Source organism: Sporothrix schenckii (genome assembly GCF_000961545.1).
Source record: "Sporothrix schenckii 1099-18 chromosome Unknown Cont44, whole genome shotgun sequence".
Taxonomy (NCBI): Eukaryota; Fungi; Ascomycota; class Sordariomycetes; order Ophiostomatales; family Ophiostomataceae; genus Sporothrix; species Sporothrix schenckii.
The window spans coordinates 1112925-1135374 of record NW_015971145.1 but is presented as its reverse complement, the minus strand read 5'-3'; the positions used below and the strand labels follow the sequence as shown (position 1 = coordinate 1135374).

The window sequence follows — 22450 nt, the reverse complement described above, 5'->3', positions numbered from 1 at the left end:
GGCCCTGAGTGACTCAAACAACAAAAACTTGATATATCCCGTCCATCAAGAGTCCCCGCGGAGCATGCGAGTGATTGCTTCTACTCTTGCCCTTTCCATTCCTTGCCATCGAATATCAACTTACTATTGATAAGACTCCGCGAAGCAAAGACAAGGCTAACCGAATCGGCCGTCGATGCACACTTGGCAGACCGTGTCACTTGTAGGCGAGTCTACAACCAATCGCCGTATCGTCGCGAGCAAAGAAACGGTAAACGCTGTTCAATAGCAGAGGTAGTAGAAACGGCGCTTATTGTTTGTAAACACTTATCATTTATCTTTACGAACAATGGTACTGCCAATACTTGTCGTAAATTATCATGCGCGATGTATTTTACCTTACCAAGCGAATAGTGTATCGCACACCGTTCATATAAAGGCGGTGAGGTGTCTATTAGCCTTGTCACCAATTTAGCACGGCAGAATGGGCCCTCAACTGTCGCCGCGTCATTAGGAAGGAGCAAACAGCGCCACAAGTGCCAATATCCCAGGCAGCTCCAAAGGAGGGGTCTTTCTCCACGCGAGCTTCTCCAGAAGGGAAAGGACGATTCCAACACAGCCTGGCTCAACTTGGCAATTGTGACTTATCGCCAGTTCCTCCATCGAATTGCCTCACCAGCCTTTTCTTCCTCGTTTCCTCTTCTAGCTTGTAGCAATGTAAGAGCTTTGTCGCCCGCCTGTCGTCCGTTCCCGACGTTATTATCCCACCTCTGAAATAGTCGATTGCTGGAACTCGATTCACCACATCGTCCTCCCCAGCCGGCCATCGCAAACTCCTCTTCTCCCACGTTCAACCACAGTTGTCCATCTTTCCGCCACTTGGGAAAGGAGCGGATCTTTCGCAGACGACGTCCTTCTGGCTAGCATAGTCGCCTCTCAACAGCCTTGCCTGGATTTCACCTGCAAATCGCGCTCCAAAGTTCTTCCGACTGATACGCAATGGGTAACTCGTGTGGCAAAATCGACAAGGACGACGGTGCCTTTGACCGGCCGGGCCGCACGCTCGGCGGAGCTGGCACGGGGTCGGGCAATGCACGGCCAGTCGCAGCGGGCGGCGGGGCTCCGGCCAAGACTGCGCCAGTCCCGCCGCGCGTGGGAGGGCCGGCACGCACGCTCGGTGGCGCCAGTGGCGGGCCGGGATCGTCTGCGGCCGCCGATGCACGAGAGCGAGCCGCCGCCGCAGCGGAGGTAATTAGACACACCTTGTTTTCTATGATTGCGTGGACCGAATCCTGGGAAGTGAAGACTGACTCTGCAGGCCCGGAATGCACCAAGGGCGGCGACCGGCAAGCTGGGCGCACAGCTCGAGGCCCAGCGACGCGAGAACCGCAGCGACACACTAAAAAAGGCCAGCGAGGCCGAGGTGCGCCGGCGCGAGATGGATGCCCAGACGTCGGCGGCGCAGTACGACTGATTCTGGACACAACAACGGACGTATTTGCGTCGTACGTGCGAAGAGTCTGGGTGCGGGCTATGGCAAGTATGCGCACAGATGACATGTGGGTGATGGGTGGCTGTGGCCGGAGAGCGATGGCGAACAGTTGTTTGCATTTTATTCTGGTTAGTTTTTTGCGTCTTCACTTTCTCTTCACGATTGCCAGCGTTTGCATTCTTGTAGCTTGGCACAGGCCAGTGGGCGGTTCCATTTCCATTTCCACATATATTTTCTTTTTCATTTTCATGTCGATGCTCTGAAGATCTATCATACACAGCCTTCACAGCTCATTTTCTTTTATCTGGTATTTTTTTTTGGTCCCAACAAAGATGGCGCCTCCAAACGCAAGCATATATGAAACCCCAAAGTACATTAAACATGATCAAAATATGCACCACCTCCTGCTTTTGCTACATGACTGTTTGTTTGCCTCTCACGTAATCGTGTACCGTCCACTGGCCGGCGCCCGGCTCTCTGCATCAGCTGCAGCTACCGTACCTTCGCGCAGCAAACGTGTCAGTTCAGTGAGCGCATTGCCCACAGCCAGCTCCGTATCACCCTCAATGAGCAGGTACAGCTTGGCCTCACCACCCGGAGGCACCTTGGCACCGGCCGCGTAGAAGGTGCCCTTGGTCGTAATCGACGTGCCGGTCGAGTCAAGAATCTTGGCCACATTCGTCCGGTTGGTGACGGCCCATCTAGCCTTTTGCGGGAAATCGTTGATCTCGAGCGTAGCATGAAACGCGCCTGCATCAGGGCCCTTGTTGTCAATGGCCTGGCCAGAGCGCAGCTGGCCGGCTCGGGCCAGCCGGGCATTGATGTCGTTGATGGCCGATGCCGCCTTCTCGAGTGCTGCGCCGCCACCAACGCCTGGCTTGGAAGGCAGGGCCGCACCCGGTGCGGCATTCCCGGCCGCGCCCGCCGACGCCGCCGCACTGCTATCGCCACCCTCGTTGGCCGTGTCGCGCGACACAATGGCCGACGCTGCGGACTGTGCCAGGTTGCTCGCGGCCTGCTTCTTCTTATCGTCCTCCTCGACGGCCTCCTTGTCGGGCTCCTCGTCGTCGCCTTCCGCCTTGTGTGTCTTGCGCTCGCGCTGCCGGGCGGCTTGCCGGTCCTTGTCCAGCTTCTCCAGGCCCTTGCCGCCGAAGCCCGACTGGTCCTTGGCCTTGCCTGCCTTGACCTTCTCGCGCCACGCCTTGCGCATCTCGGCCAGACGCTCGGGCACGGGCTGCCCACTCTGCTCCAGCGCCTTGGCGATGCCCGGTGCACAGTTCTCCTGGTCCTCCGTGATGAACGTGACGGCAGTGCCTGTGTTGCCAGCACGACCGGTTCGGCCGGCGCGGTGCACGTAGTCTTCCAAATGGTTCGGCGCATCGTAGTTGACCACCAGCTTGAGCTGCTTCACGTCCAAGCCGCGCGCCGCGACCGATGTCGCCACTAGGACAGGGCACACGCCGTTCTTGAAGTCGGTAATCGTCGAGTCGCGGTCGTTCTGGTCCTTGCCACCGTGCAGCGACATGCAGCCATAGCCCTTCAGCAGCAGCTCGCGCAGCAGTTCATCCGCCTTTTCTTGCCGCTCCACGAAAATGAGCGACCGCACGTCCTCGTCGTTCATGTAGAGCTCGCCGAGGAGCTCCAGCAGACGGAAGAACTTTTCCTTCTCCTCCCGCACCTCGATGATCTGCGTGATCTCGGGCGCCACCACGCTGCGGCCGCCGACAATGATCTCGACGGGGTTGTTGAGCACTTTCTTAACGAGCGCGTCGATAATGCGCGGCATCGTGGCCGAGAACAACACCGTCTGCTTGTCGGGCCGGATGTTGGCAAAGATCTTCATCACCTGCGGCTCAAAGCCCATGTCAAACATCCGGTCCGCCTCGTCCAAGACAATGTACGTCGTCCGCTTCAGGCTCACGACGCGGCCCTGGTTGGCCGCAAGAAGGTCAATCATGCGGCCTGTCGTGGCCACAATGATCTCCGCGCCACGCTTCAGCTCCGCAATCTGGTCCTTGATGGGTGGGCCGCCGTAGGCGCAGACGGCGCGGAGCCCAAGCGCTTTGGCAAACGGCTTACAGTCCCTGTGTATCTGCACCGCCAGCTCACGCGTGGGCGTCAGGATGAGGCCGATCGGGCCCTCGTTGTCCTTGACAGGGTCCTGGTCCATGATGTGGCGGAACATGGGCACCAGGAACGCCATGGTCTTGCCAGAACCCGTCTTGGCCACGCCAATCACATCGCGGCCCGACATGATGACGGGCAGCGCCTGCATCTGGATCGGTGTTGGCTTCTCGTACCCGAGCTTCTCCACGATCCCCAGCATCGTCTGCGTCAGCCCGCAGTGCGACCACTTTTGCACCGGCTTTGGGACGTCCTTGCCGGAGACTTTGATGCCGTCCAGATCCAGCCGCAGCTCGGCGACCTCGGCCTCTGTGAGCTGGCTGAGCTCTGACGGCTCGACCCAGAAGTTCTTGCGAACCGGCGTAATGTCCAGTTTGCTGTAGTCGATCGTGGGGATCTCCTTCTTCTTACGCTTGGCCGCCATGGCCAGAATGGATTTCGCATCCAGGCTGTCCTGGGCCTTGGTAAAGTAGTCTTCGTCATCACTAAAGTACGCCTCAGGCTCGGCTGCAGGCTTCTTTGTTTTCAATGCCTTTTTCGTGGCTGGTGCCTGGTCGAGGTTCGCCATGAACGCATCGAGCGGGTCGACGTCGTCGTCCACGTCCATTTCGGTCGGAGTTTGGGGCGCGGCATCTTGTGTGCGTGTAAATCCGTTCACTTTAGCGGGTGTAGGTTTTGCCTCAACAGCTGGTTTCGCCTCATCAACCTCCATGGCCTCTGGCTCGGACTTGACGACCGGGACAGGTTCTGACGCCGTCGTAGACTGCGGTGCATCGGCTGTCGGTTCTGACGAAGAAGTGGCATTTGTTTCTTCCTCGCCGGCGCCATCAACGACAGCGCCATCGGGTGCATCTGTCTCGATCGCCATCTTTTCTTGCAAGATGCGTTCTTCGCGGCGCTCTCGGGCAGCACGAGCAGCCGCAGCAAACTCCTCTTCGGTGCCATCAAATCTACCATCGTCCTCGTCATCCTCGTCTTCGTCTTCGTTGTAGGGGGCATCGTCAGCGTCTTCTAGAGAGGCATCGGGGAGCTTAGCTAGCTTTCGCTTGGAGGTCTCCTCGTCGTCGAGGTCAAGCTTGCGCTTTCCGGCAGCAGCGTCGGCGGCGCCCTTGCCAAATCCGAAACCGCTAAACGGCTTGGCTGCAGATACGTTGGATGCTAAACGTGGAGACCGATTTGTTAGCAGAGATGCCCTTCGTTCCAAGTCAGACCATAACGAGCTAGGTTGCAACTCACCCTTTGCAAATGCCTTCTTGGCCGTGGACGGTGCCGGCGCTTTGCTCTCCGTCGTAGCAGGTTTCCCTAGAGTGACAGATCCAAGCAGCCCAGGCGAATGGTGTCGAGCAGCAGATTTCTTAGCGATGGCCTTTGGGTCGAACTTGCCGGCATAGGCAACGTCAGCAGGCGCTGCTGCTGTAGCCAGGGTGTCTGTTGCAACTTGTGCCGTGGATGTGGGCGAGGCAGCAGCCGTGGCCGACGGGGATGCAGATGCTGCTGCGGCCTGTTTCTGCTCGTGCTTCTTCTTCCAAGCCTCGAGCTTTGCTAGACGCTCGGCCTTCTTTTCGGCCTCGGATTTCTCGCGAGTTGCAGCGGCTGCGGCACTTGTTTCCGCAGGAGCTTTTGAGGTTGCGGAGGCAGGCGTTCCCCGCGGCGGCAGTGGCGATGTTGCTCCTCTGCTATGGCTACGAGGGGCTTCGGCTGTACCTTCCCGTCGGCTGCCGCCACGGTAGCTGCGGTCGCTTCGGCCACCATCACGGCTGTGGTCCCGACGTCGGCCTGCCGACGAACGGGATCGTGACCGCGAGGATCGGCGTCGGTAGTCGGAGCCTCGGTCGTTCCGCCAGTCGTCTCGGTCTCGACGGTAGCCTCCTCTGTCGCGCGAGCGGTCCCGGTTTCGGTTTCGGTTGCGGTCTCTGTCGCGGTCGCGTGCTTGGTCTCGATCGCGGTAGGTGTGCTGCAGATGCGTTCCGTTAGAAATGCTTCTTCCGTCGCTGTAAGGGTGGATGCGTCCTCTCACATTTACCGGGCTACGCGACCGGCGCCGGCTGTCGCGTGGTGCGCCGTCTCGCCGGTCGCGATCGCGGTCGCGATCACGCCTATCGTCATCTTTGCGAGAACGCTTTGCATCGTGTTGACCTGCAGGAGATGGTGAGCGTGAGGTCCTGGGCCGAGCCATGGTTTCTTCTAAAGCGAGATCCTGCGTCTTCGGCTTTGTGTGCTTCGGCGGACCTCGTCTTTCTGTTTCTTTCTTTTTCTCTTTTCTCTTGAATTGGCTCAACACGTCAACATTAGGTGGCTAGGTGGTGGCTACTTTTTTTTATCTCCCAAGACGACAGATGGGACTTGAGCAGTCAATCTGCTTGAAATGAAATGGTAGACGAAGAAAGGAGGTGACCAAAGCAGTAGGAAAAAGTTAAAACATCGTCCACTGAAGCCTTGCCTTCGATGGATTTAGGCAACGCGACTCTATGATGAAAAATTGGAGATTGTGGAGCGTGGCGCATTCACGTGACTCCGGCCGCATGTTAGTCACGTGTATCTTCTCGACCAGCTTATGCGGGACCTGGAATGTAGTGGATTGGTGCAACAGCTTAGTCCAATAGCAACGGACGAAAGCGGAAGGCCCACTTGTGTATAGTATACATATGTTGTATGCAGTTATGACTCAATTTAATAAGTATCCTCTACCACTGCCTTGTCGTCATTTCCCGAGACGCAAGGAGCTCTGTAAAACAAGGGGGCTGGGAAGCACCTGCCCGCATGAGACTCAGCACGCCCAGACCACCACACCCAGACCGCAATCGCACGCGATCATACGGTCTGTGTATTTTCCGTCCCAGGGAGCCGCGAATTTTCTGTGCGACAGCAATATCACGATTCGTTGTGCGTTGAAAAAACGACGTCGCAACGCCGCAACTGCCCGCGCTTATCAACATACCGGCGACACGGCGACCAACAGACAATCAAAACAAACGAATCCCCGCGCAATTGTCCGCGTCTCAACAACCACAACCGTCGACGCACAACACACATCGGCCTCCCTTCCCAAAAATGCTTTCCGCCAACGTCCTTCGCGTCGGCGCCGCGGCCGCCGGCCGTAGTTTCACAATGCAGGCAGCCGGTGTCAGCACCGGCGCGCCGCTCGTCTCCAGACAGGCCGCCCTGAACGCGTTCCGTGCCCAGTCGACACGCGGCTTCATGGCCGCGACGGCCGTTGCGGCAGCGGCGACGACCAAGGCCTCGCCGAAGAAGAAGGCGACGACCGCCAAGAAGACAGCGACCAAGGCGGCGCCCAAGAAGACGGCGGCGGCGGCGGCGGCGGCGGAGAAGAAGAAGAAGGCAGCGGCAGCGGCCAAGAAGAAGGCGGCTGCCGCCAAGAAGAAGGCAGCACTGACGCCCGAGGAAAAGGCCAAGGCACAAAAGCGGGAGCTCAAGAAGGTGGCGTTGCTGCACGAGCCGCGCAAGCTGCCGGAGCACCCGTGGATTCTCTTTATCACGGAGAGCACCACGGGCACCAAGGCAGAGGACGGCGGCAAAGCCAATCTCGCCAAGATCATGCCGGGGCTGAGCCAGGCGTTCAAGGCGCTGTCGCCGCTGGAACTGCAGCGGCTGCGGGACACGTCGGAGAGGAACCGGGCATCGAACGCGGAGGCGTACAAGGAGTGGGTGGAGGGCCACACGGTGTCGCAGATTGCGGACGCGAACCGGGCACGGCTGCACCTGAATCGGCTGGGCAAGACCACCAAGCACCGCAGCATCACGGACGCACGCCAGCCGCGGCGGCCGACGTCGTCGTTCTCCCTCTTCACCAAGGAGCGATGGGAGTCGGGCGATTTCACGGGCCGGCCGCTGGCCGATGCCGCGCGTGCTCTGTCCACCGAGTGGAAGAACCTCTCGTCGTCGGAACGCCAGGTATGTCGACGTCTTCTACCAATCTCTTTGTCTTCTTTCGAAACTAGGCTAACGAAACCCAGCGCTACGATGACATTGCCAAGGCCGAGGCCGATCGGTACGGCAAGGAGGTCAAGTCGACCTTTGGACGGACTGTAAGCAAGTCTCCGTCGCCGTCTGCGTAAAATTGACGCGGCCCGAACAATGTTTCGTTTTTTTAGAGTCGTCTGAGAAGAGCCGTTCTCATCCTTAGTTGCACCAAGTCCCTGATACTGATATTCCCTTATCGTATTTTATCCATTTCTTTTGTCATTGCCTTAATGTTTTCTTTTGCTTGAATTCTGTGCGGCCGTCGTCTCTTTCGCGGCGTTTTCAGCTATGCTTGTTTGCTGCCATGCTTTCTGAGTTTTTATGTACCCTACTCTGGGTGGCCGGGGGAGGACGGGAACAGGAACAGGAACAGGAACCGGAACCGGAACCGGAATGAGGACAGAAAAGGACCACGTTTATGTTCACTGAAGGGGCGGAACGTTAGTCTTGAGCAGTTAACTGTATTGTATGATTAGGGCCAACGGTACTTCGCTGTGCTTTGTGTATCTTCAACGAGTGAAAGTTTGCTTGTTTTTTTATCTGTATTGGCCCAGCTAGGGAAAGCATGGTATCTCGTCTCTCGATGTGTCTCATAATACATCCTCCCTCCGTTCATCCGTGTCCCATAAGTAAATAAGTGTCCCTGCAGTCGTGACAAGTAAACGCCATAATTGTACCAAGCTTGCCTAGTTAGCCCGATAAAAAATGCACCTTCATCCATACCCAATTATATCCGTGTCATATCTCATCCAATCCATTCCATATTCAGTATGTATTCGTAAAGACATCCGCGCTGCCACTCGTCTGCTTCCTCTTGCGCGGCGGCACCGTTATCGTCGGCGTACCCGATGCATCCAGCCAAACGGCGCCCGTCGCCAAGATGTGTCGTTGGCTGGCCAGGTATAGGATCAGGTAGGTGTGGCCGGCTGTAGCGGCAAAGCACGACAACCGCAACCAGGTGTGCGGGGCCGGGTCCCGCGAGCACCACACACTCCAACCGGCATCCCCAGCACCAATGTACGTTTTCAGAAACGACCAGGCCTGCTGGCGCACGGTGGCAGGCCAGCTCGCGGTGCTAAGACGCCAGTAGCCTCTCTCAAAAGGACGCACGGCTCGGCTGTCTGGCGAGGGTGATGGCCGGTAACGTCGCTCGAGGTCGAGATCGCTGGCGAGCTTCGCCATCTTGTCGGTGACCAATGCAGCGGGGTCGAGATGCTCGCATGAGACGGGCGGATCCGGCGAGATGATGCGAACTGTTTGGTCCAGATACAGTCCAGGCGCGCTCGCCGTTGGTGACGATGAGGGAAAGGGTTGTGAAAGGTCGCGGAGCGTGCCATTCGGCACGTTCATCGCCGTACCGGTTTTGCCCGGACTCGCAATAGAAGATCCCGCTTCAAAGACCAGGTCACCCCGCACTTTCTTCGGTGATGGTTGCCCAATATCGCTTGCACGCCTCGCATGCAAGTTCTGCTTTTTGTGGTCGAGACCGCTGGTCCTTATACTTTCATGATCAGACTCTCTCTGGCGTTTCGTCCTGATGGGCTCCGAATCGGCCCTCAGTAAGCCCGAAACACCCGAAACAACAGACGACGACAAACCTGCCGACAGCCCTAGTTGTTCGCAGGAAGACGACGCAACCGTAAGGACCACTTTGCCTGATTCTTCGGGCAGCGAAGATGGCACATCGACGCCAAGGCCAACAGGCTGGCCAGCTCCCAGGTCTGGTGAAGAGCCAGGAGCGGAAGACGGAATCGCGTCCCACTCGTGCAGTGGTGGGCTTCTCTTGAGAAATGTGTCATTGTCCTCGTTCCGTGGCGACTGCTGAGAGTTTGCAGACCGTTGTCCAAGTGCGAGTCTCTGTGGACGTCCTCGGTGTGACGGCAGCCAGTCCTGTGAATCCCCGAGCACCCTGTCCGTCAGATGTGCCACATCCAAGTGCATGGTGCTGAGGTCTGGGCTGGCAGCCGCGTGGATTCGGATATCGCCGGCGATGGTGTGGTTGTCCGTGACACGGCTGCTCAGCAGATCCTGTGTCTCCTCTATGCGGGTCTCCTCAACGCGAGACACGCCAAAGACGCGCTCTGACAGAGCGGTGCTGTTCTTGTCTTCGCGGTCCGTCATGCGTCTCCGTCGCGTCCGGCGCTCGTCGCCAGACTGCGAGTCTGGGATGTAGTCGTTGGGCGACACATAGTGCAGGTGTCGTTTGTGGACCTCTGGGCGAGGGGGCGGCACTGGCAAGGGCACTGGCACAACACCTGGCGACGTGACATTGTCCCATACGCTCTCAAAGGACAAGCTCACGGACCGCAATGACTGGCTGTCCGCAATTTGCCCGTCGATGGCTGTGCTGCTCACGGGTTGCCGATATTCTTCAAAACTAACAACATGCGCGGGTTCACCCGAGCTGCCGACGCGGCTGGCCTTGTCGACACTACCGACACTATCCTTCACAAATGACACCGTCCCGACATTGACTCGTGCTGCCGGCTCATAGTCGGCATATGCCTGTGCCAGGGTGCGATATCGAACATCGTCGGATGCGCTGCTGGCTGCAGCAATGTGCACCAGGATCTCGGTCGGTGGCCGTGTCATGAAGACATGTCAGGAGATTGGTGTGTGCCAGGGCGGCGAGAGATGAGCATATGAGAGGAGTAGAAAGACAGGGAGAGAGAACATCAAGAAAATGCTAAAGGTCGCTGAGAAGTCGAAGCCATTCCATTTTTCGACCGTGAAGCGGCTGACGGGACGATCATCTGAGTACTGTTTTAGGCAACTACAGGCGCCTATTGTGCGTTGTGCCTGCCAGCGTGTGAGTGAGAGGTAATTACGGAGTGCTGTAAAATAAAAAAGCGGGACCAGCAGCCAATTAGGTGCTGCAGGTAGTTAATGCCGTAGCCAGGCCATCTCACCGCCCTACGGCACACGGTGTTCGGTGCAACAGCGGGCCGCGGTGCCTGCAGATGTCTTAGGGGAGATGAATTCTGCCGCAAACTGCTAGTGCTGTGTAAAAGGGGCACGAAGAAAGCTGGCCGCATCGCAGAGAACATCACCACGACGACGACGACGACGACGACAATTGCCCACGACCTCCTCGCGCATTCGACCATTGACTCTACCATCGACTCTTCGAACCACGTCGTCTCTCTTACACATCACAAGCACTCACAATGTCGACTCCTTCGCTGGGCAAGGTGATGGTGATTGGCGGCTGCGGCTTCCTGGGCCACCACGTCGTCAACCTGCTGGTGCGCGACTACCTGCCCGAGAAGGCGGCGACGGGCGTGTGCGTGGTGGACCTGTTCTGCAGCCGCAACCGGCAGCCGGACTCTGCTGGCGTCACGTACTACGAGGCCGACATCACCGATGCGGAGCGCATGACGGCCATTTTCCGCGAATACAAGCCGGACGTCGTCGTGCACACGGCCAGCCCGCAGGCGCAGGCGTCGACCAAGGTGGCGGATGCGCTGTTCTACAAGGTCAACGTCGAGGGCACGCGCACGGTCATCGAGGCGTGCCAGGCGGCGGGCGTGCGCTGCCTCGTGTACACGAGCTCGGCCAGCATCATCTCGGACAACAAGACCGACCTGATCAACGCCGACGAGCGCTGGCCGGTGATCCGCGGCAAGGACCAGACCGAGTACTACTCGGAGACCAAGGCGGCGGCCGAGGAGCTTGTGCTGGCCGCCAACGACCGGGCATCGCCCAAGGGCCTGCTGACGAGCTCGATCCGCCCGTCGGGCATCAACGGCGAGGGCGACATGATGACCACGTTCAACATGGTCACCGTGTTCCGGCAGGGCCGCCACAACATCCAGATCGGCGACAACATGAACCTGTTTGACTTTACGTACGTCGAGAACGTGGCGCACGCGCACCTGCTGGCGGCGCTGGCCCTGCGGGCGACGTCCCTGGCCAAGACGGCGCCGCTCGACCACGAGCGTGTGGACGGCGAGGCCTTTTTCATTACCAACGGCAGCCCGATTTACTTTTGGGACTTCGCGCGGACGGTGTGGAAGCACGCGGGCAACACGGAGGGCCTCGACAAGGTGGTGGTGCTGCCCCGCGCGGTCGGGCTCGCGCTGGGGCTGCTGAGCGAGATTGTCTTTGGGATTCTGCGCAAGCCGGCCATGTTCAACCGGCAGCGGATTGTATACGCCTGCATGACGCGGTACTACGACATCAGCAAGGCGAAGCGGCTGCTGGGCTACGAGCCGATTGTGTCTGTGGAGGAGGGCATCAAGCGCGGCGTCGAGTGGTTCAAGGAGCAGGAGCGTTTGAAGGCCGGCCAGGCGTAGGTGGGAGGGCAGAGACAGGGACGACGGGAGCGATGGAGGGGATAGGAGGAAGAGGTGAAGTTGGGCCTCTGTTGTTATTTGCAACTATTCAAGACCGCAGTTGTTCCGTTTTGCTGCAGCCTTTTACGTGTCTGGCATTCATAGCCTTTAATATATTTGTCGGTGTCAAGCTTGCTTGCCACGGCTTATTTTGCTCGCTACAACAGTACGGTAGTCGTAGGATGAAGTCGCACGGTGGCGTGGGTTTCTTGAGAGTCACTCAAGGCCGCCAAGTGGCGAGGCTGACCAATAGCGCCAGAGCCACTTCGCCAACGCCAGGCTGCGATGCCCCACTATATTTGTCATTGGCTGCTTCTAAAGCAAAACCAACGACGACAAGGCGACAGCCCGCCATGCTTCCTGTTACGGACAGCCTTCCTGTCTCTTTTCTCTTACACAGACATGCGGCCACCATGAGTTTACGAGCGATCCTCAGCGGGTCGCGCGTCAAGAAGCGCTCTGCGCCGGTCGCTGCAAACAAGACGGGCAGCACGAAGAAGAAGGCTGCCTTGGCGTCAACATCTACAAAGGCATCGTCGCCATTGCCAAACAACGTGCGCCAGGCCAAGCCGGGGCGCGGACGTGGCAGTATATCAAAGAGTGCCACTCCTGTCGATGAAAATATGGACGAGGGCGGTATCGGTAACGAAGACGAAGACGACGACGACAACGACGACGATGGCTTCTTCTCTGACGACGACGAGCAGCTCGACGACAACGGCCTCGTTGCCTCCCTCGCTGACGACCTGTCCCTGCGCGACGTCGTCCAGGCCCTGCGCTATGCCCGCGGCAATATGTTTGAGCCGGTGCCGCAGGGTGCCAGGGCGTCCGCAGCAGGCCATGCCGACAGCGACAACAACAATGGCAGCACGCCAGGCGGCGCACGAACCACGACGGGATTTGTTGGCAACAGCACGCGCACAGCCGAGCTGCTCAACATGCGCCGCCGGATGCCCGCCTTGGCCACGACGGCGCACGTGGCGGCGCTGCTTCCCAATGCAACGGCCACGGAGCGCGAGACCGTGGCACTGATCCGCGCGGGGGTGCTGCGCAAGGTGGTGCAGCCGCAGTGGCGGCGCGGGTTCAGCGGCCAGCCGAATTTCGGGGACCGAGGCGGTCATGCGAACGCCCTCAGTGCGGACCCGAAGCGTGGCAGCCGCGCCCTCGTCATTGGCGGCGAGTCGCTCGGTGAAGTGCTCGTCGAGACGGCGGAGCTGCAAGCACGCGTGTGCCAGGGGCCGTCCTCGACCGGCCTCAGCGACGACACAAAAGAGGCGTTCGTGGCATGGCTGGGGGATGCCAATCCGTCGTTTCCTCCCACGCCAGCCGACCCCGCCGCCAAGCGCTTCACAATCAACGGTCACCCCGCCCCGCAGCTGGCTGTGCACATGGTCGACGAGCTCGTGCGCGCCGGCTTTCTCGTAGGCCACGGCGCTTCTGCCGGCCTCATCGGAAGCATGAGCGTGACGGGGCACCGTAGTGCAGCCGTCGGTGGCGGTAGCAACGGCAGCAGCAGCCTCCACAGCGGCGGGGGTAGCCGTCGTGGCGAACGTGGCAGCCAGAGCGACACGGGGGACGTCTATGCCCGTCCCGAGGACCGCACGACGCTCTTGAGTCTCGAAACGGTCGCTCGCGCCGCCTCGGGCTCGTTTGACGCCGTTGGCGGTGTTGGCGCTGTGTATACGGCTGGAGGAGGCGGTGCCCGGGGACGGTATCGAGCCGCTGCTGCTGGCGGCGGTCCTGCAGCAGCGCCCACCGAAGACCTTCTTCTCAGCATCCCCGGCCACGGCTCATTCGTCAAGCTCGTGTCTGGCGCCCTGTCCTACCTCATTGGCATTATCGCACGCTCGTCCCATCGCGAGACACTTGAGACGTCGCTGCGTGAGCGGTGGGACGCCGGAGGCAGCATCGCCAAACGAAGGGAAATGGGCGGAGGCTTCAAACGTGTGCCGCTCACCCGGACGAAAAAGTGGAAGGACTTTTACGGCCTCAGTTTCGATTGGGTGCTGGCGGAGGCTGTGGGCGCCGGCCTGGTGGAGCTGTTCGACACGGGCAGTGTTGGCCGTGGTGTCCGGCTGTTGTCGTGAGACGCTGGGTACTAGTTGTCTGTCACGTATAATTGCATTCGCGTATGGGAGTTGTGAGTAATGTAGTCTACGGCTTTGGGTTTACTGGCTTGTAAAATAGGTTTCGATACATATACCGTCGGGGTAAGGGGAAATATACCTTTGTTTGCGTTTATTCTTCTTTTACGGATATATACGTAATATATTTTTATTTTTATTTTATTTACTTTTACTCGGCGATATTTTGTCATCTCTCAAGAAAATGTCGAAAATTATTGAAGGCCACCACCTACGACAATTGCTACTTGTAATAATGTAACATTTTATTCGTATTTCTTGGGTGTACTTTGCTATCACATTCTTTTAGCAACTAAAATGAAGACAAAAGGGAGGGAATGAAACAGACAACAATGCAATATCGTGACTTTTCACAGTTGAAACCACCAAAATCAAACGCAACCATCTCAAATACTTTTTATGTGATCAATTGTCTTATTTCATAACCCTGAACAAAAGGTGAGGTTTCAATGGTCCCTGTTTTGAAAACTGCAACAACAACAAATAAAGGAGCCAAGAATGCCCATCATGAAACATTGGACGACAGAGAAAGCCTCTTGTCACCTCCCCGAGCCCCTCATCCCAAGCATTGCATCGCGACCCCGGCTTTGGGGCAGTAGCGGCAAGGATCATGATGCAACGAATACCGGGAACCAGACAAGGGCAAGTAAGCTCCGCTAAATATGCGAAAACAAGTAAACAATTCAAAAGCCAACTAAAAAACGGGCACAATACACTCGCCCTGTGTCCTTTCTTTCTTCCCGTCTCAAACTCCAGTGCCAATGAAGAGGATCACGGAAAGGCTATCCGAGTTTGATCAACTTAAAACACAATGCACATCTTTCGCTACCTCGGCCATGTCACTTATAACTGTTGTTTCTGTGCCACAAATCAGTTCCAGATAATGCCCTGCATCGGGACTTGGGGTATGATGGCGATCACTTCAGGACTCCAGGTCTTACTGTTTTCGAAATACATGCATCCTGTTTGAAACCCACATCCCATGATTTCAGATGTTTTGTTCCTTCACATCTTCAACAAGCACTCACCCTGTTCCTTTGTCACGGCACTCCAGCCTCCCAGTCTCATCCAATCCTCCCGCAAACACTCGCCGCCTCCGTCCGTCATCCATCATACACGGCCCGTGTGAAAAATGGTCCCAACTGCCCGCCACGGCTTGGGTTGTTACCAGTCGACCCTGAGACCTTGCCATCTGCGTCGCCCGAAATTGCGCAAGCCTGTTTGTCGGGGCCAAGGCGCAGATGATGCTTGTCGGTCCCCCTTCGCCTCGCCCGGACTTTTTTTGCCCTCTTCATCACCCTCTTTATATGTGGCCATCCTTGTATCGCAAAAAATCCAAAATATTGAGCTGGTGCTGCAACTAAAACACAAGGACGACGTTGTCAACCGGCTACACATTTCCCTCAAAAAGCGCACACGGTCGGGACGGGTTTTGTCTGGTACAGGGCGTCTTATTTCTTCGCGTAATTATTGATACAACTGCACGAGATAGGGGTCTGAGACAGAAACTCTGTTGTGCTGATGGTCGAGACACGGCCGCCGTTGCTCGCGGAGGCCAACAGACAAACTCGCCAATGGCAGCAGTAGGTTGCTTAATGCACTGACTCTTTGCGCCTCTTTGCAAATATGCTCGATGAAGGGCAACAGAAGGGCAACTGCAAACCGGGACGAACACCTTTGTACAGATCCCCGATGTCTGGAATACCGAGCCCGGTCCTTTGAATCCTGTACGCCGTGGCCCCTCTTCTGTATGTCTCACCTTGGAAAGGTAAGGGAGAGACATGGTCTGCGGAGGCATCCACCGCCCTTTGAATCAAGAACACCGGGCAAACTCTGCCCGTATCCCCCAACCGACACCAAGATCTTCACCGTGCAGAGAGCTTCTGCAGACTGCCAAGTCCTCCCTTGCATCACCTGCGCACTGGCGCGACTGTGGGGTATTGGCTCATGACAAAAGAACGACAGCAGTCATTCCGACCTGCAAGGCGGGTGGTGCTCGTGATATTGGCGGCAACGGCAAGTATTGACCGCCGCCGCATATTGTCGATGTACTATTACTGGCTTTTGGTTTCGTATGTGTCAAGCAGAGTCAGTGGCAGCAAACCGGGCGAAATGCAATGTAGATCGCACTTGGTTTTATTGTAAACCTGCTGCAGGAAAATGGGTTGTGCAAATGGAAGTTGTGAATAGTATGTACCAGCTGGTGTTTGAACGCTTTGTCAACTGCGAGCATTTCATGCAACTGGATGTTGCCGCCCTCCGCATTGATAAGTCTGGACCTGAACGGCAACATATTGCAAAATGTCGAGCTCGCCCGGTCTAATCTGGCCCTGCATCAGTTAATAAGAGGAAAGGGGGTAAGGTTTGAAAGGCACTATTGAAAACGCACACCGAGAAGGCTGGTTGTAACCTTGGGCAGGGCAGAGCCAAAAGAAAGAAGGTCGTATGTGTGACAGGAGGTCAATGCGGCGGCTTTGTTAATGTTTGACATTAGCCATCTGCACGAAAGAGGAGATGTAGCGGATGTGATATAAGATGAAATGAATGGGCGAAAAGATGTAAGAGAAGCCAGCGACGAGAGGTGCCGACTAAATCATGCTTTGTAGTATGTAGAGATACATGGTGCGCAGCCAGACGTTGTGCTTCCGACTGCCCAGGGTCCACGCGACGACATGAGAACATCACGGCTCTGACAAGCTGATTCATTGTCCCTCTTTTGTTTCCACCTGCCTGTCGACTCAATGTCGCTTGTCTGGTTGTCTCGTCTCTTGTGTTCCCCTCTCAAACGCACTCTCATTTATCGGATGCAACATTTTGCCAACCAACCACGTGCGAGGCGTCATGCAACCGAAGACCCAGGACCAGGGTTTGCTTTCCTATGATTGCAGTTTGCGTATGTTGTACAGGTTTCCGTCTCATTGTTGCTCATACCCCCTTTCTTCCTGCAGCGTGTTGTACAAGCGGTGCGGTTAAAACTTTCGTGGTCAAATCTTGGGGCTTCTGATAAGAAGAGTGATACGTCGTACGCAATGCGAGGTAATGTTGTATTTGACACATTCTTTGGTCGCATACAGTCTTTCTGCCAACAAGATACTACCCTTGTCCCAAGCTGCACCGCGCAACATCGTAGGAACAGCTGCGTTCAGCTTCGTAAATCGAGGTATGCACGAGAGATGCGTGTATTGCCTCAGCAGGTGTACAGAGTACTTCCACTTGCCATTCCACCTCCTGTAACTGGAATGGATGCCCAGCACTGTCGGGGCGTTTTTATGTATCTTTCCAATATCACACGCCGACGTTGTATGAAAGCAATATTGGACGAAACACATGAAAAGAAGACACAGAAACGAGGAGAGACGGAAGTCGAAAGAAAGAAAACATGGGGAAATGGAAAATAGTCCGCTGAAAGGTCACCCGTTCACATTTCGGATGGCATTCCCGGATCCTCCCTTTCCACTTTACGCATTCCTTATGGCCCGTTCACGAATTGGATGATGCGTGCACACCAAGGAAGAGGTGTGTTTGGACCAAACTTTAATGTTTTGTAAATGTAAACCCCTCGAGGAGCTTAGTTGTAAATACCGTAATATCACCAATGTGGAGGATGTTGCGGAGTGAGATGAAGTGGTCGGAACGGCTGCATGGTTGCACGGATCGTTTTCAAATAGATGAAAACGGAGACAAACCGGTTGCCGTGTGGAGATAAGCGCTCGCCGCTGAGGTGGCATGAGCGAAGGTGTGTTGCGCTAAAAGAAGGGACGACCGAACACCATGGCTGGAAGCTGGAAAGGCAGATCAACAACGAACAGACTCCAGGACCAGCAAAAGAAGGACCTTTTGGCTGGGACAGATGCGAGTGGGTATGCGGTCGTGCGTTCAGTATGTAAAATGTACAAGATCTATTCATAGCCTTGTGCCCAAACTATTCGCATCTGGAACCAAACATGCTCGTACTCCGTACTTGCAACGGTCCTCGCACAATATCAATGCACTTGGTTGTCTTGCTTGGTGGTCAAAATAGACGGCTGTACTCGTACAAGCCGATCCTCAAAACGCTCTCCGCGTGGAGGAACATCGCGCTCCCGGTGGCAGGCTTTGCACAGGGCAGCTGGCATCCCGTGATAGAATAGCGTGGTTCCGTCTCGTACTCGCCCAGGATGGAGTTCTGAGAGACGAGACAGTCTTGCCAGAGCTCCACATTAGGACCAGGACCAAGTAGCCTTTCGGGAAGCAGTATTGTGGTCATAGGTAAGAAAGTTGCCGCCAGGGCTTTGCGACTGCCCTCTTCGCTTGAAGCGTACATCACAGGTAATGCATCGTACGATGTAAATACTTCATACATCGTAGATGGCGACCCTTCGCGAGGTACATTGTAAGCAGAAAACAGAATCAAAGAGACACAGGTCAACAAGACCCGTCGGGCTGCCAAAAGGGTGGGTCGGAGAGCATTTCTTGGGCGGCAGCTCTCCTATTTACCCCTGGTCGATATGTGCACGGACCCGAGCCTCGAGATGGAGGGTGGATACCACGATGGACGAACGGACGGCAGACACAACAGGGTGACAGACGAAAAAGGACAGACGCGAATGATTGCAAGCGGGCACGGAAATTGCGGTGCTGGGTTTTTGTCGTGGAGAACCATAGCCTGTGATTTCTGGTCGTACGTGTAGACCCCGTTCTCAATCCTCGTTCGCCCTTTGCCGACTTTTGGCCCCTCGTACGTCTTTTTGCTCATTTAACATTCACACCCAAAAGGTGAGTTTTCTTTTGTCACCGGGGACACCATCGGGTGATACCTAGTGGAGTGTGCAGCGGTTGACAGTTGAGGTGACGCACACCCTTTGAGTCCATGTTCTCATCTTCACCTTCCAGCAAGCTTGCACTTGGACTTGGCGGGCCAACGGTGGTGAGGTTGCCTTTCGAGTATTGCCTGAGCCTGGCTCAGGCCATTCCTAGAAAAGGAAAAGGTGGGCTTCGCATACAAGCTGAGGCCATCAGGTGGTCAGAGAGATTGAATGGTCGCAGAAGTGGACTTCCCGACTGATCATGATGCTTCGATCTCGAACGAAACGACAAGAAACTGAAAGCATTCATGCTTCGAAATCTTTTCTACTGTTTCACCATTTGCACGGATCGCGAATCCAATGGCACAGGTCTGCTGTATCTGAATCGCCAGTACCGTCATCGGACCATTGCTTACTCGCCGTGGCTTGGTGGACGTCATTTGTGCATTCCAGTGCGCTCCTTATGCATGCAGGTTCTGGGGCCTGCAGCACGATTGTGCAGGTACACCGACCGGCTCGGTGCGGAAATGGTGTAAGAGCACGCCGTATCATATGTCGCAGTGTTCGTCGGGGTGGGAGGTGGAAGAAAAAAGGTCGAAATGCAGGGGGCGAAATCAACGCCAGTAGTATATTGATGTGTGGGCCACCCGCGCCAGTTCTTGCCGGCAGCAGTTGGCGTGTGCTCCTGCATGCATTGCTACGGAGTAGCGCAAAAGAGTGCAGGCAAGGGCGCACACTTAACCCAGCAATACATTTAATATTGGCTCTGATTTAACCTCTTTGAAAACGTGTGTCTTTAGCCTTGGGCCGCTTGCTCTCTACATCGTGAGATATGTCGTACTGCATCGTGACTTCCATGTCGTATATCAGTTGGTGTCGTGTTCCTTCGCTGTTTCCTTGGGTTTGCAAAACGGAGCTCTGGTAATTCCAAACAAGCACGCCAGCTTACAGAGTCGCGCTTGCCGCCACTGCCGAGACGTTCCGATTTCTGGTGCGGAAGGTGCGAAGAAGAATAAACACGTTATCGACCCGCAAGTAACAGAAAGGTCCCTACGATGTACGTTAGCACAGCCCTTCGAGCCCACCACAGCGGTCGCGAGCCACGAGCATCCCTGAAGCTCAAGCCAAACTTGGTCGGGCATGAACAACGCTGGGGGATAAAAACACAAGGACAATTTTGACGATAGTGGTGAAGCAGACTGACTGGCCCCTTTTGTCCCCTGTCGACCCCCATGCTCAAACCTGCCGAGAGGCCCTTGTTCGTAGTAATTAGCTGAAAAGGGCAATAGGCGTGCCAGGGACGGCACTCCAGAACGAGGGGGGAGTGGGGCCAATGGGTGATCGACCAAATTGGCTACCACTATGGATGTGATTGACACAGAAGGAACGATGGTGCACTTGAAAAAAAGCAAAAGAACCGACGAGAGGACGAGAAAGTGCTGGATGAAAATGGCCGCAGAAAGCGAGCAAGATCAGGAGCAGGAGGTGTTCAGAGGAGGGGCTGCAGGATTGACGATGAAGTAAGAGAGAGAATGACTGGACAGGAGCGCATCAGGAACGAAACACACCGTGAGTAAGATATCTTATGTTTTCCACTCGATAGGCCTCTCCCGGTCGCTGTTTCCTCTTTTTGCCTCCCCGTTGGGCAGGACAAGAAGCCAAAGTGGAGCATGTTATGGCCTTTTTTTCGTGCTCACAAAAGCAAATTGCGGGCAACCTCGCAACGTCAATACTAAAATAAAGAAAATACAGTGTAGAGAAACAATGCTCTCCGTTTTGGGATCGTGCGCCTAAGATGCGTCGTAGTTGTGGTCACGGAAAGCTTCGACCCCAGTGAGCATATCCCATACAGAAAAGTGGCATGGATGTCTTTCTAGTGCCTAGCGTGCCTTCCAAGTCGACTGTTCCTGGCCCACGCCGTCGCGGGCAGCGCCTTCCCGTCAAATGCCCACATGCTCCTATTTTTTGGGATAGTATTGTTATTTTCCGTGGTGCCTGCCCACTCAGCGCATCTTTTAGAAAGTCCACATGGTGCCGTTCTCCGTGCAACAGCCAACCGACCAACTGGCAGGGACACTCGAGCACAGAGAAAAGGGGAACATACTAGCCTAACTTGTAGGTGGCCAGGCTGACCTTGTTTTCCTGGCGCTCTTTCCTTTCTCGACACTCCAGTCTTTTTCTGGGTATCACCCGTTTTGGGCCTTTTCCTCGGTTTCCCTCTTGTGTTCTCTTTCTTTTCTTTCGCATCGTCTCTTTTGTCCTTTCTCACCACTTTGTCATCCGAACATCCATCGCGATCTGGCTCGCCATCTCATCTGTGCGTTTCAACCAGCCCGCGTTCAAAGCGCGGCTCGGCCTGGCAGATATACACCCGCCTACGACTACACGACATACAAACCGCCAGCAGATACTCTCCACGACTGCGTCGACGTTACGAATTCCTACCACAAGGTACGACATACATGCTTCCCGTCTCCAAATCAATCCCAGAACTTCCCCGTCAGTCACCCGACACCCTCGTTCGCTCGCCCGCCCCTCTGCAACGAAGAAGAAGTAGATCGCGTCCTGTTCCACACATAGTCGTACTCCCACGCACTGCTGTTTTGTCGCGTTTCCGTCCTCGTGTTTCCATTGTTTCGTGTCACTCTCGAGACCCAGGCAGCAGATACAGCTTCTACTTTTCCTTTTACATTCTATTTTTTCCCACCTCTCTTTTACGACGTCGTGGTCCGTACGTCGTGCTCCTGCCCTGTCTTTACGACTTGTCGTCATTTTGCTTTTCCGACTGCCGCTCTTGTCTCTCCCTTTTCCTGCCCCCTCCCATCACAATCGGCGGTTGGACTGCATTCCTACCTTTGCTCGCTCTTCCCTCGGCGCTCGTGTCTCCCTTTCTACTAGATCTGCCAATGACCTGGCTCGCTGTGTGAAACAGGCCCGAGATCAGCCCAGTCGGTCCCCTCTTATGTCTAACATTTTGTGCAGTACCCATCGCTTAGACTGTCGCTCCCAACTACACACTGCCCAACTTCGGCCTCTTGCACATGTCTTTAAACCTCGCGTGGCTCCCTAATTGTCTGTTCGACAGCCACCGCTAGACTTTCTCAGCTGGCGTCTCCCAAACAGAGTCGTGGATAAGCGAGTCCCTGGGCGAAAAGGACGTGATAGAGCAGGCCCGACTGCTAAACTGCACGATCTTTCGATCCCTTGCGTTCGCCCTGGAGCCGCGCACGTCAGATTAATAACTCTCGATACGTCAATCCGCCCGATTTTCTGTCAGTTTTGTGCAGTTTTCCCGGATCGACAACCGCGATTTCTTTTTGGGGACCTGGCTTCCGGCACCAAAGGACGAATTTCAGCTTTGGCTTACCCATGTTCGTCGCTGGTTGCTGCGCCCTCGACATAGTTGCGCTGAAACCGGAGTGCTCAAGCGCTTGCATTAAGCCGTTGTGCTGTTATGCATGCGCAGCGAAACCTTAATTGTGGCTCGGTATGACCTGTACTCCCGCTTGTTTCTCGCATGTTTGCAAACCCCACGAAAGATTTGCAGAGTATCCCTACATTTTAGGGGGAAGGCTGGAAATCTCGTCTACCCCTATCATGCTCATGGACTGG

The 22450-nt window shown here is 55.9% G+C and overlaps 7 protein-coding genes across 7 annotated transcripts; 4 read left to right on the top strand and 3 right to left on the bottom strand.

Annotated features, from left to right (window-relative positions):
- Positions 1-978: 978 nt before the first annotated feature.
- SPSK_09964 (uncharacterized protein) lies at positions 979-1453 on the top strand (the record flags this gene model as incomplete). The annotated part of the gene is made up of 2 exons (XM_016736529.1): positions 979-1227; positions 1298-1453. The coding sequence occupies 2 exons, from the start codon at positions 979-981 to the stop codon at positions 1451-1453; spliced, it is 405 nt and encodes a 134-aa protein (XP_016587097.1).
- Positions 1454-1907: 454 nt separating this feature from the next.
- On the bottom strand, positions 1908-5771 carry SPSK_08350 (ATP-dependent RNA helicase DDX46/PRP5; the record flags this gene model as incomplete). The annotated part of the gene is made up of 1 exon (XM_016734950.1): positions 1908-5771. The coding sequence occupies one exon, from the start codon at positions 5769-5771 to the stop codon at positions 1908-1910; it is 3864 nt and encodes a 1287-aa protein (XP_016587096.1).
- Positions 5772-6646: 875 nt separating this feature from the next.
- On the top strand, positions 6647-7671 carry SPSK_09538 (HMG box protein; the record flags this gene model as incomplete). The annotated part of the gene is made up of 2 exons (XM_016736110.1): positions 6647-7507; positions 7570-7671. 2 exons carry the CDS (start codon positions 6647-6649, stop codon positions 7669-7671), a joined length of 963 nt encoding a protein of 320 aa, XP_016587095.1.
- A 670-nt stretch (positions 7672-8341) lies between these two features.
- Positions 8342-10168, bottom strand: SPSK_08912 (uncharacterized protein; the record flags this gene model as incomplete). The annotated part of the gene is made up of 1 exon (XM_016735498.1): positions 8342-10168. The coding sequence occupies one exon, from the start codon at positions 10166-10168 to the stop codon at positions 8342-8344; it is 1827 nt and encodes a 608-aa protein (XP_016587094.1).
- Positions 10169-10743: 575 nt separating this feature from the next.
- SPSK_09457 (sterol-4alpha-carboxylate 3-dehydrogenase (decarboxylating)) lies at positions 10744-11871 on the top strand (the record flags this gene model as incomplete). Its single annotated transcript, XM_016736029.1, has 1 exon — positions 10744-11871. One exon carries the CDS (start codon positions 10744-10746, stop codon positions 11869-11871), a length of 1128 nt encoding a protein of 375 aa, XP_016587093.1.
- A 452-nt stretch (positions 11872-12323) lies between these two features.
- SPSK_09024 (uncharacterized protein) lies at positions 12324-13997 on the top strand (the record flags this gene model as incomplete). Its single annotated transcript, XM_016735605.1, has 1 exon — positions 12324-13997. One exon carries the CDS (start codon positions 12324-12326, stop codon positions 13995-13997), a length of 1674 nt encoding a protein of 557 aa, XP_016587092.1.
- Positions 13998-18066: 4069 nt separating this feature from the next.
- SPSK_10084 (uncharacterized protein) lies at positions 18067-18396 on the bottom strand (the record flags this gene model as incomplete). Its single annotated transcript, XM_016736641.1, has 1 exon — positions 18067-18396. The coding sequence occupies one exon, from the start codon at positions 18394-18396 to the stop codon at positions 18067-18069; it is 330 nt and encodes a 109-aa protein (XP_016587091.1).
- Positions 18397-22450: the final 4054 nt, after the last annotated feature.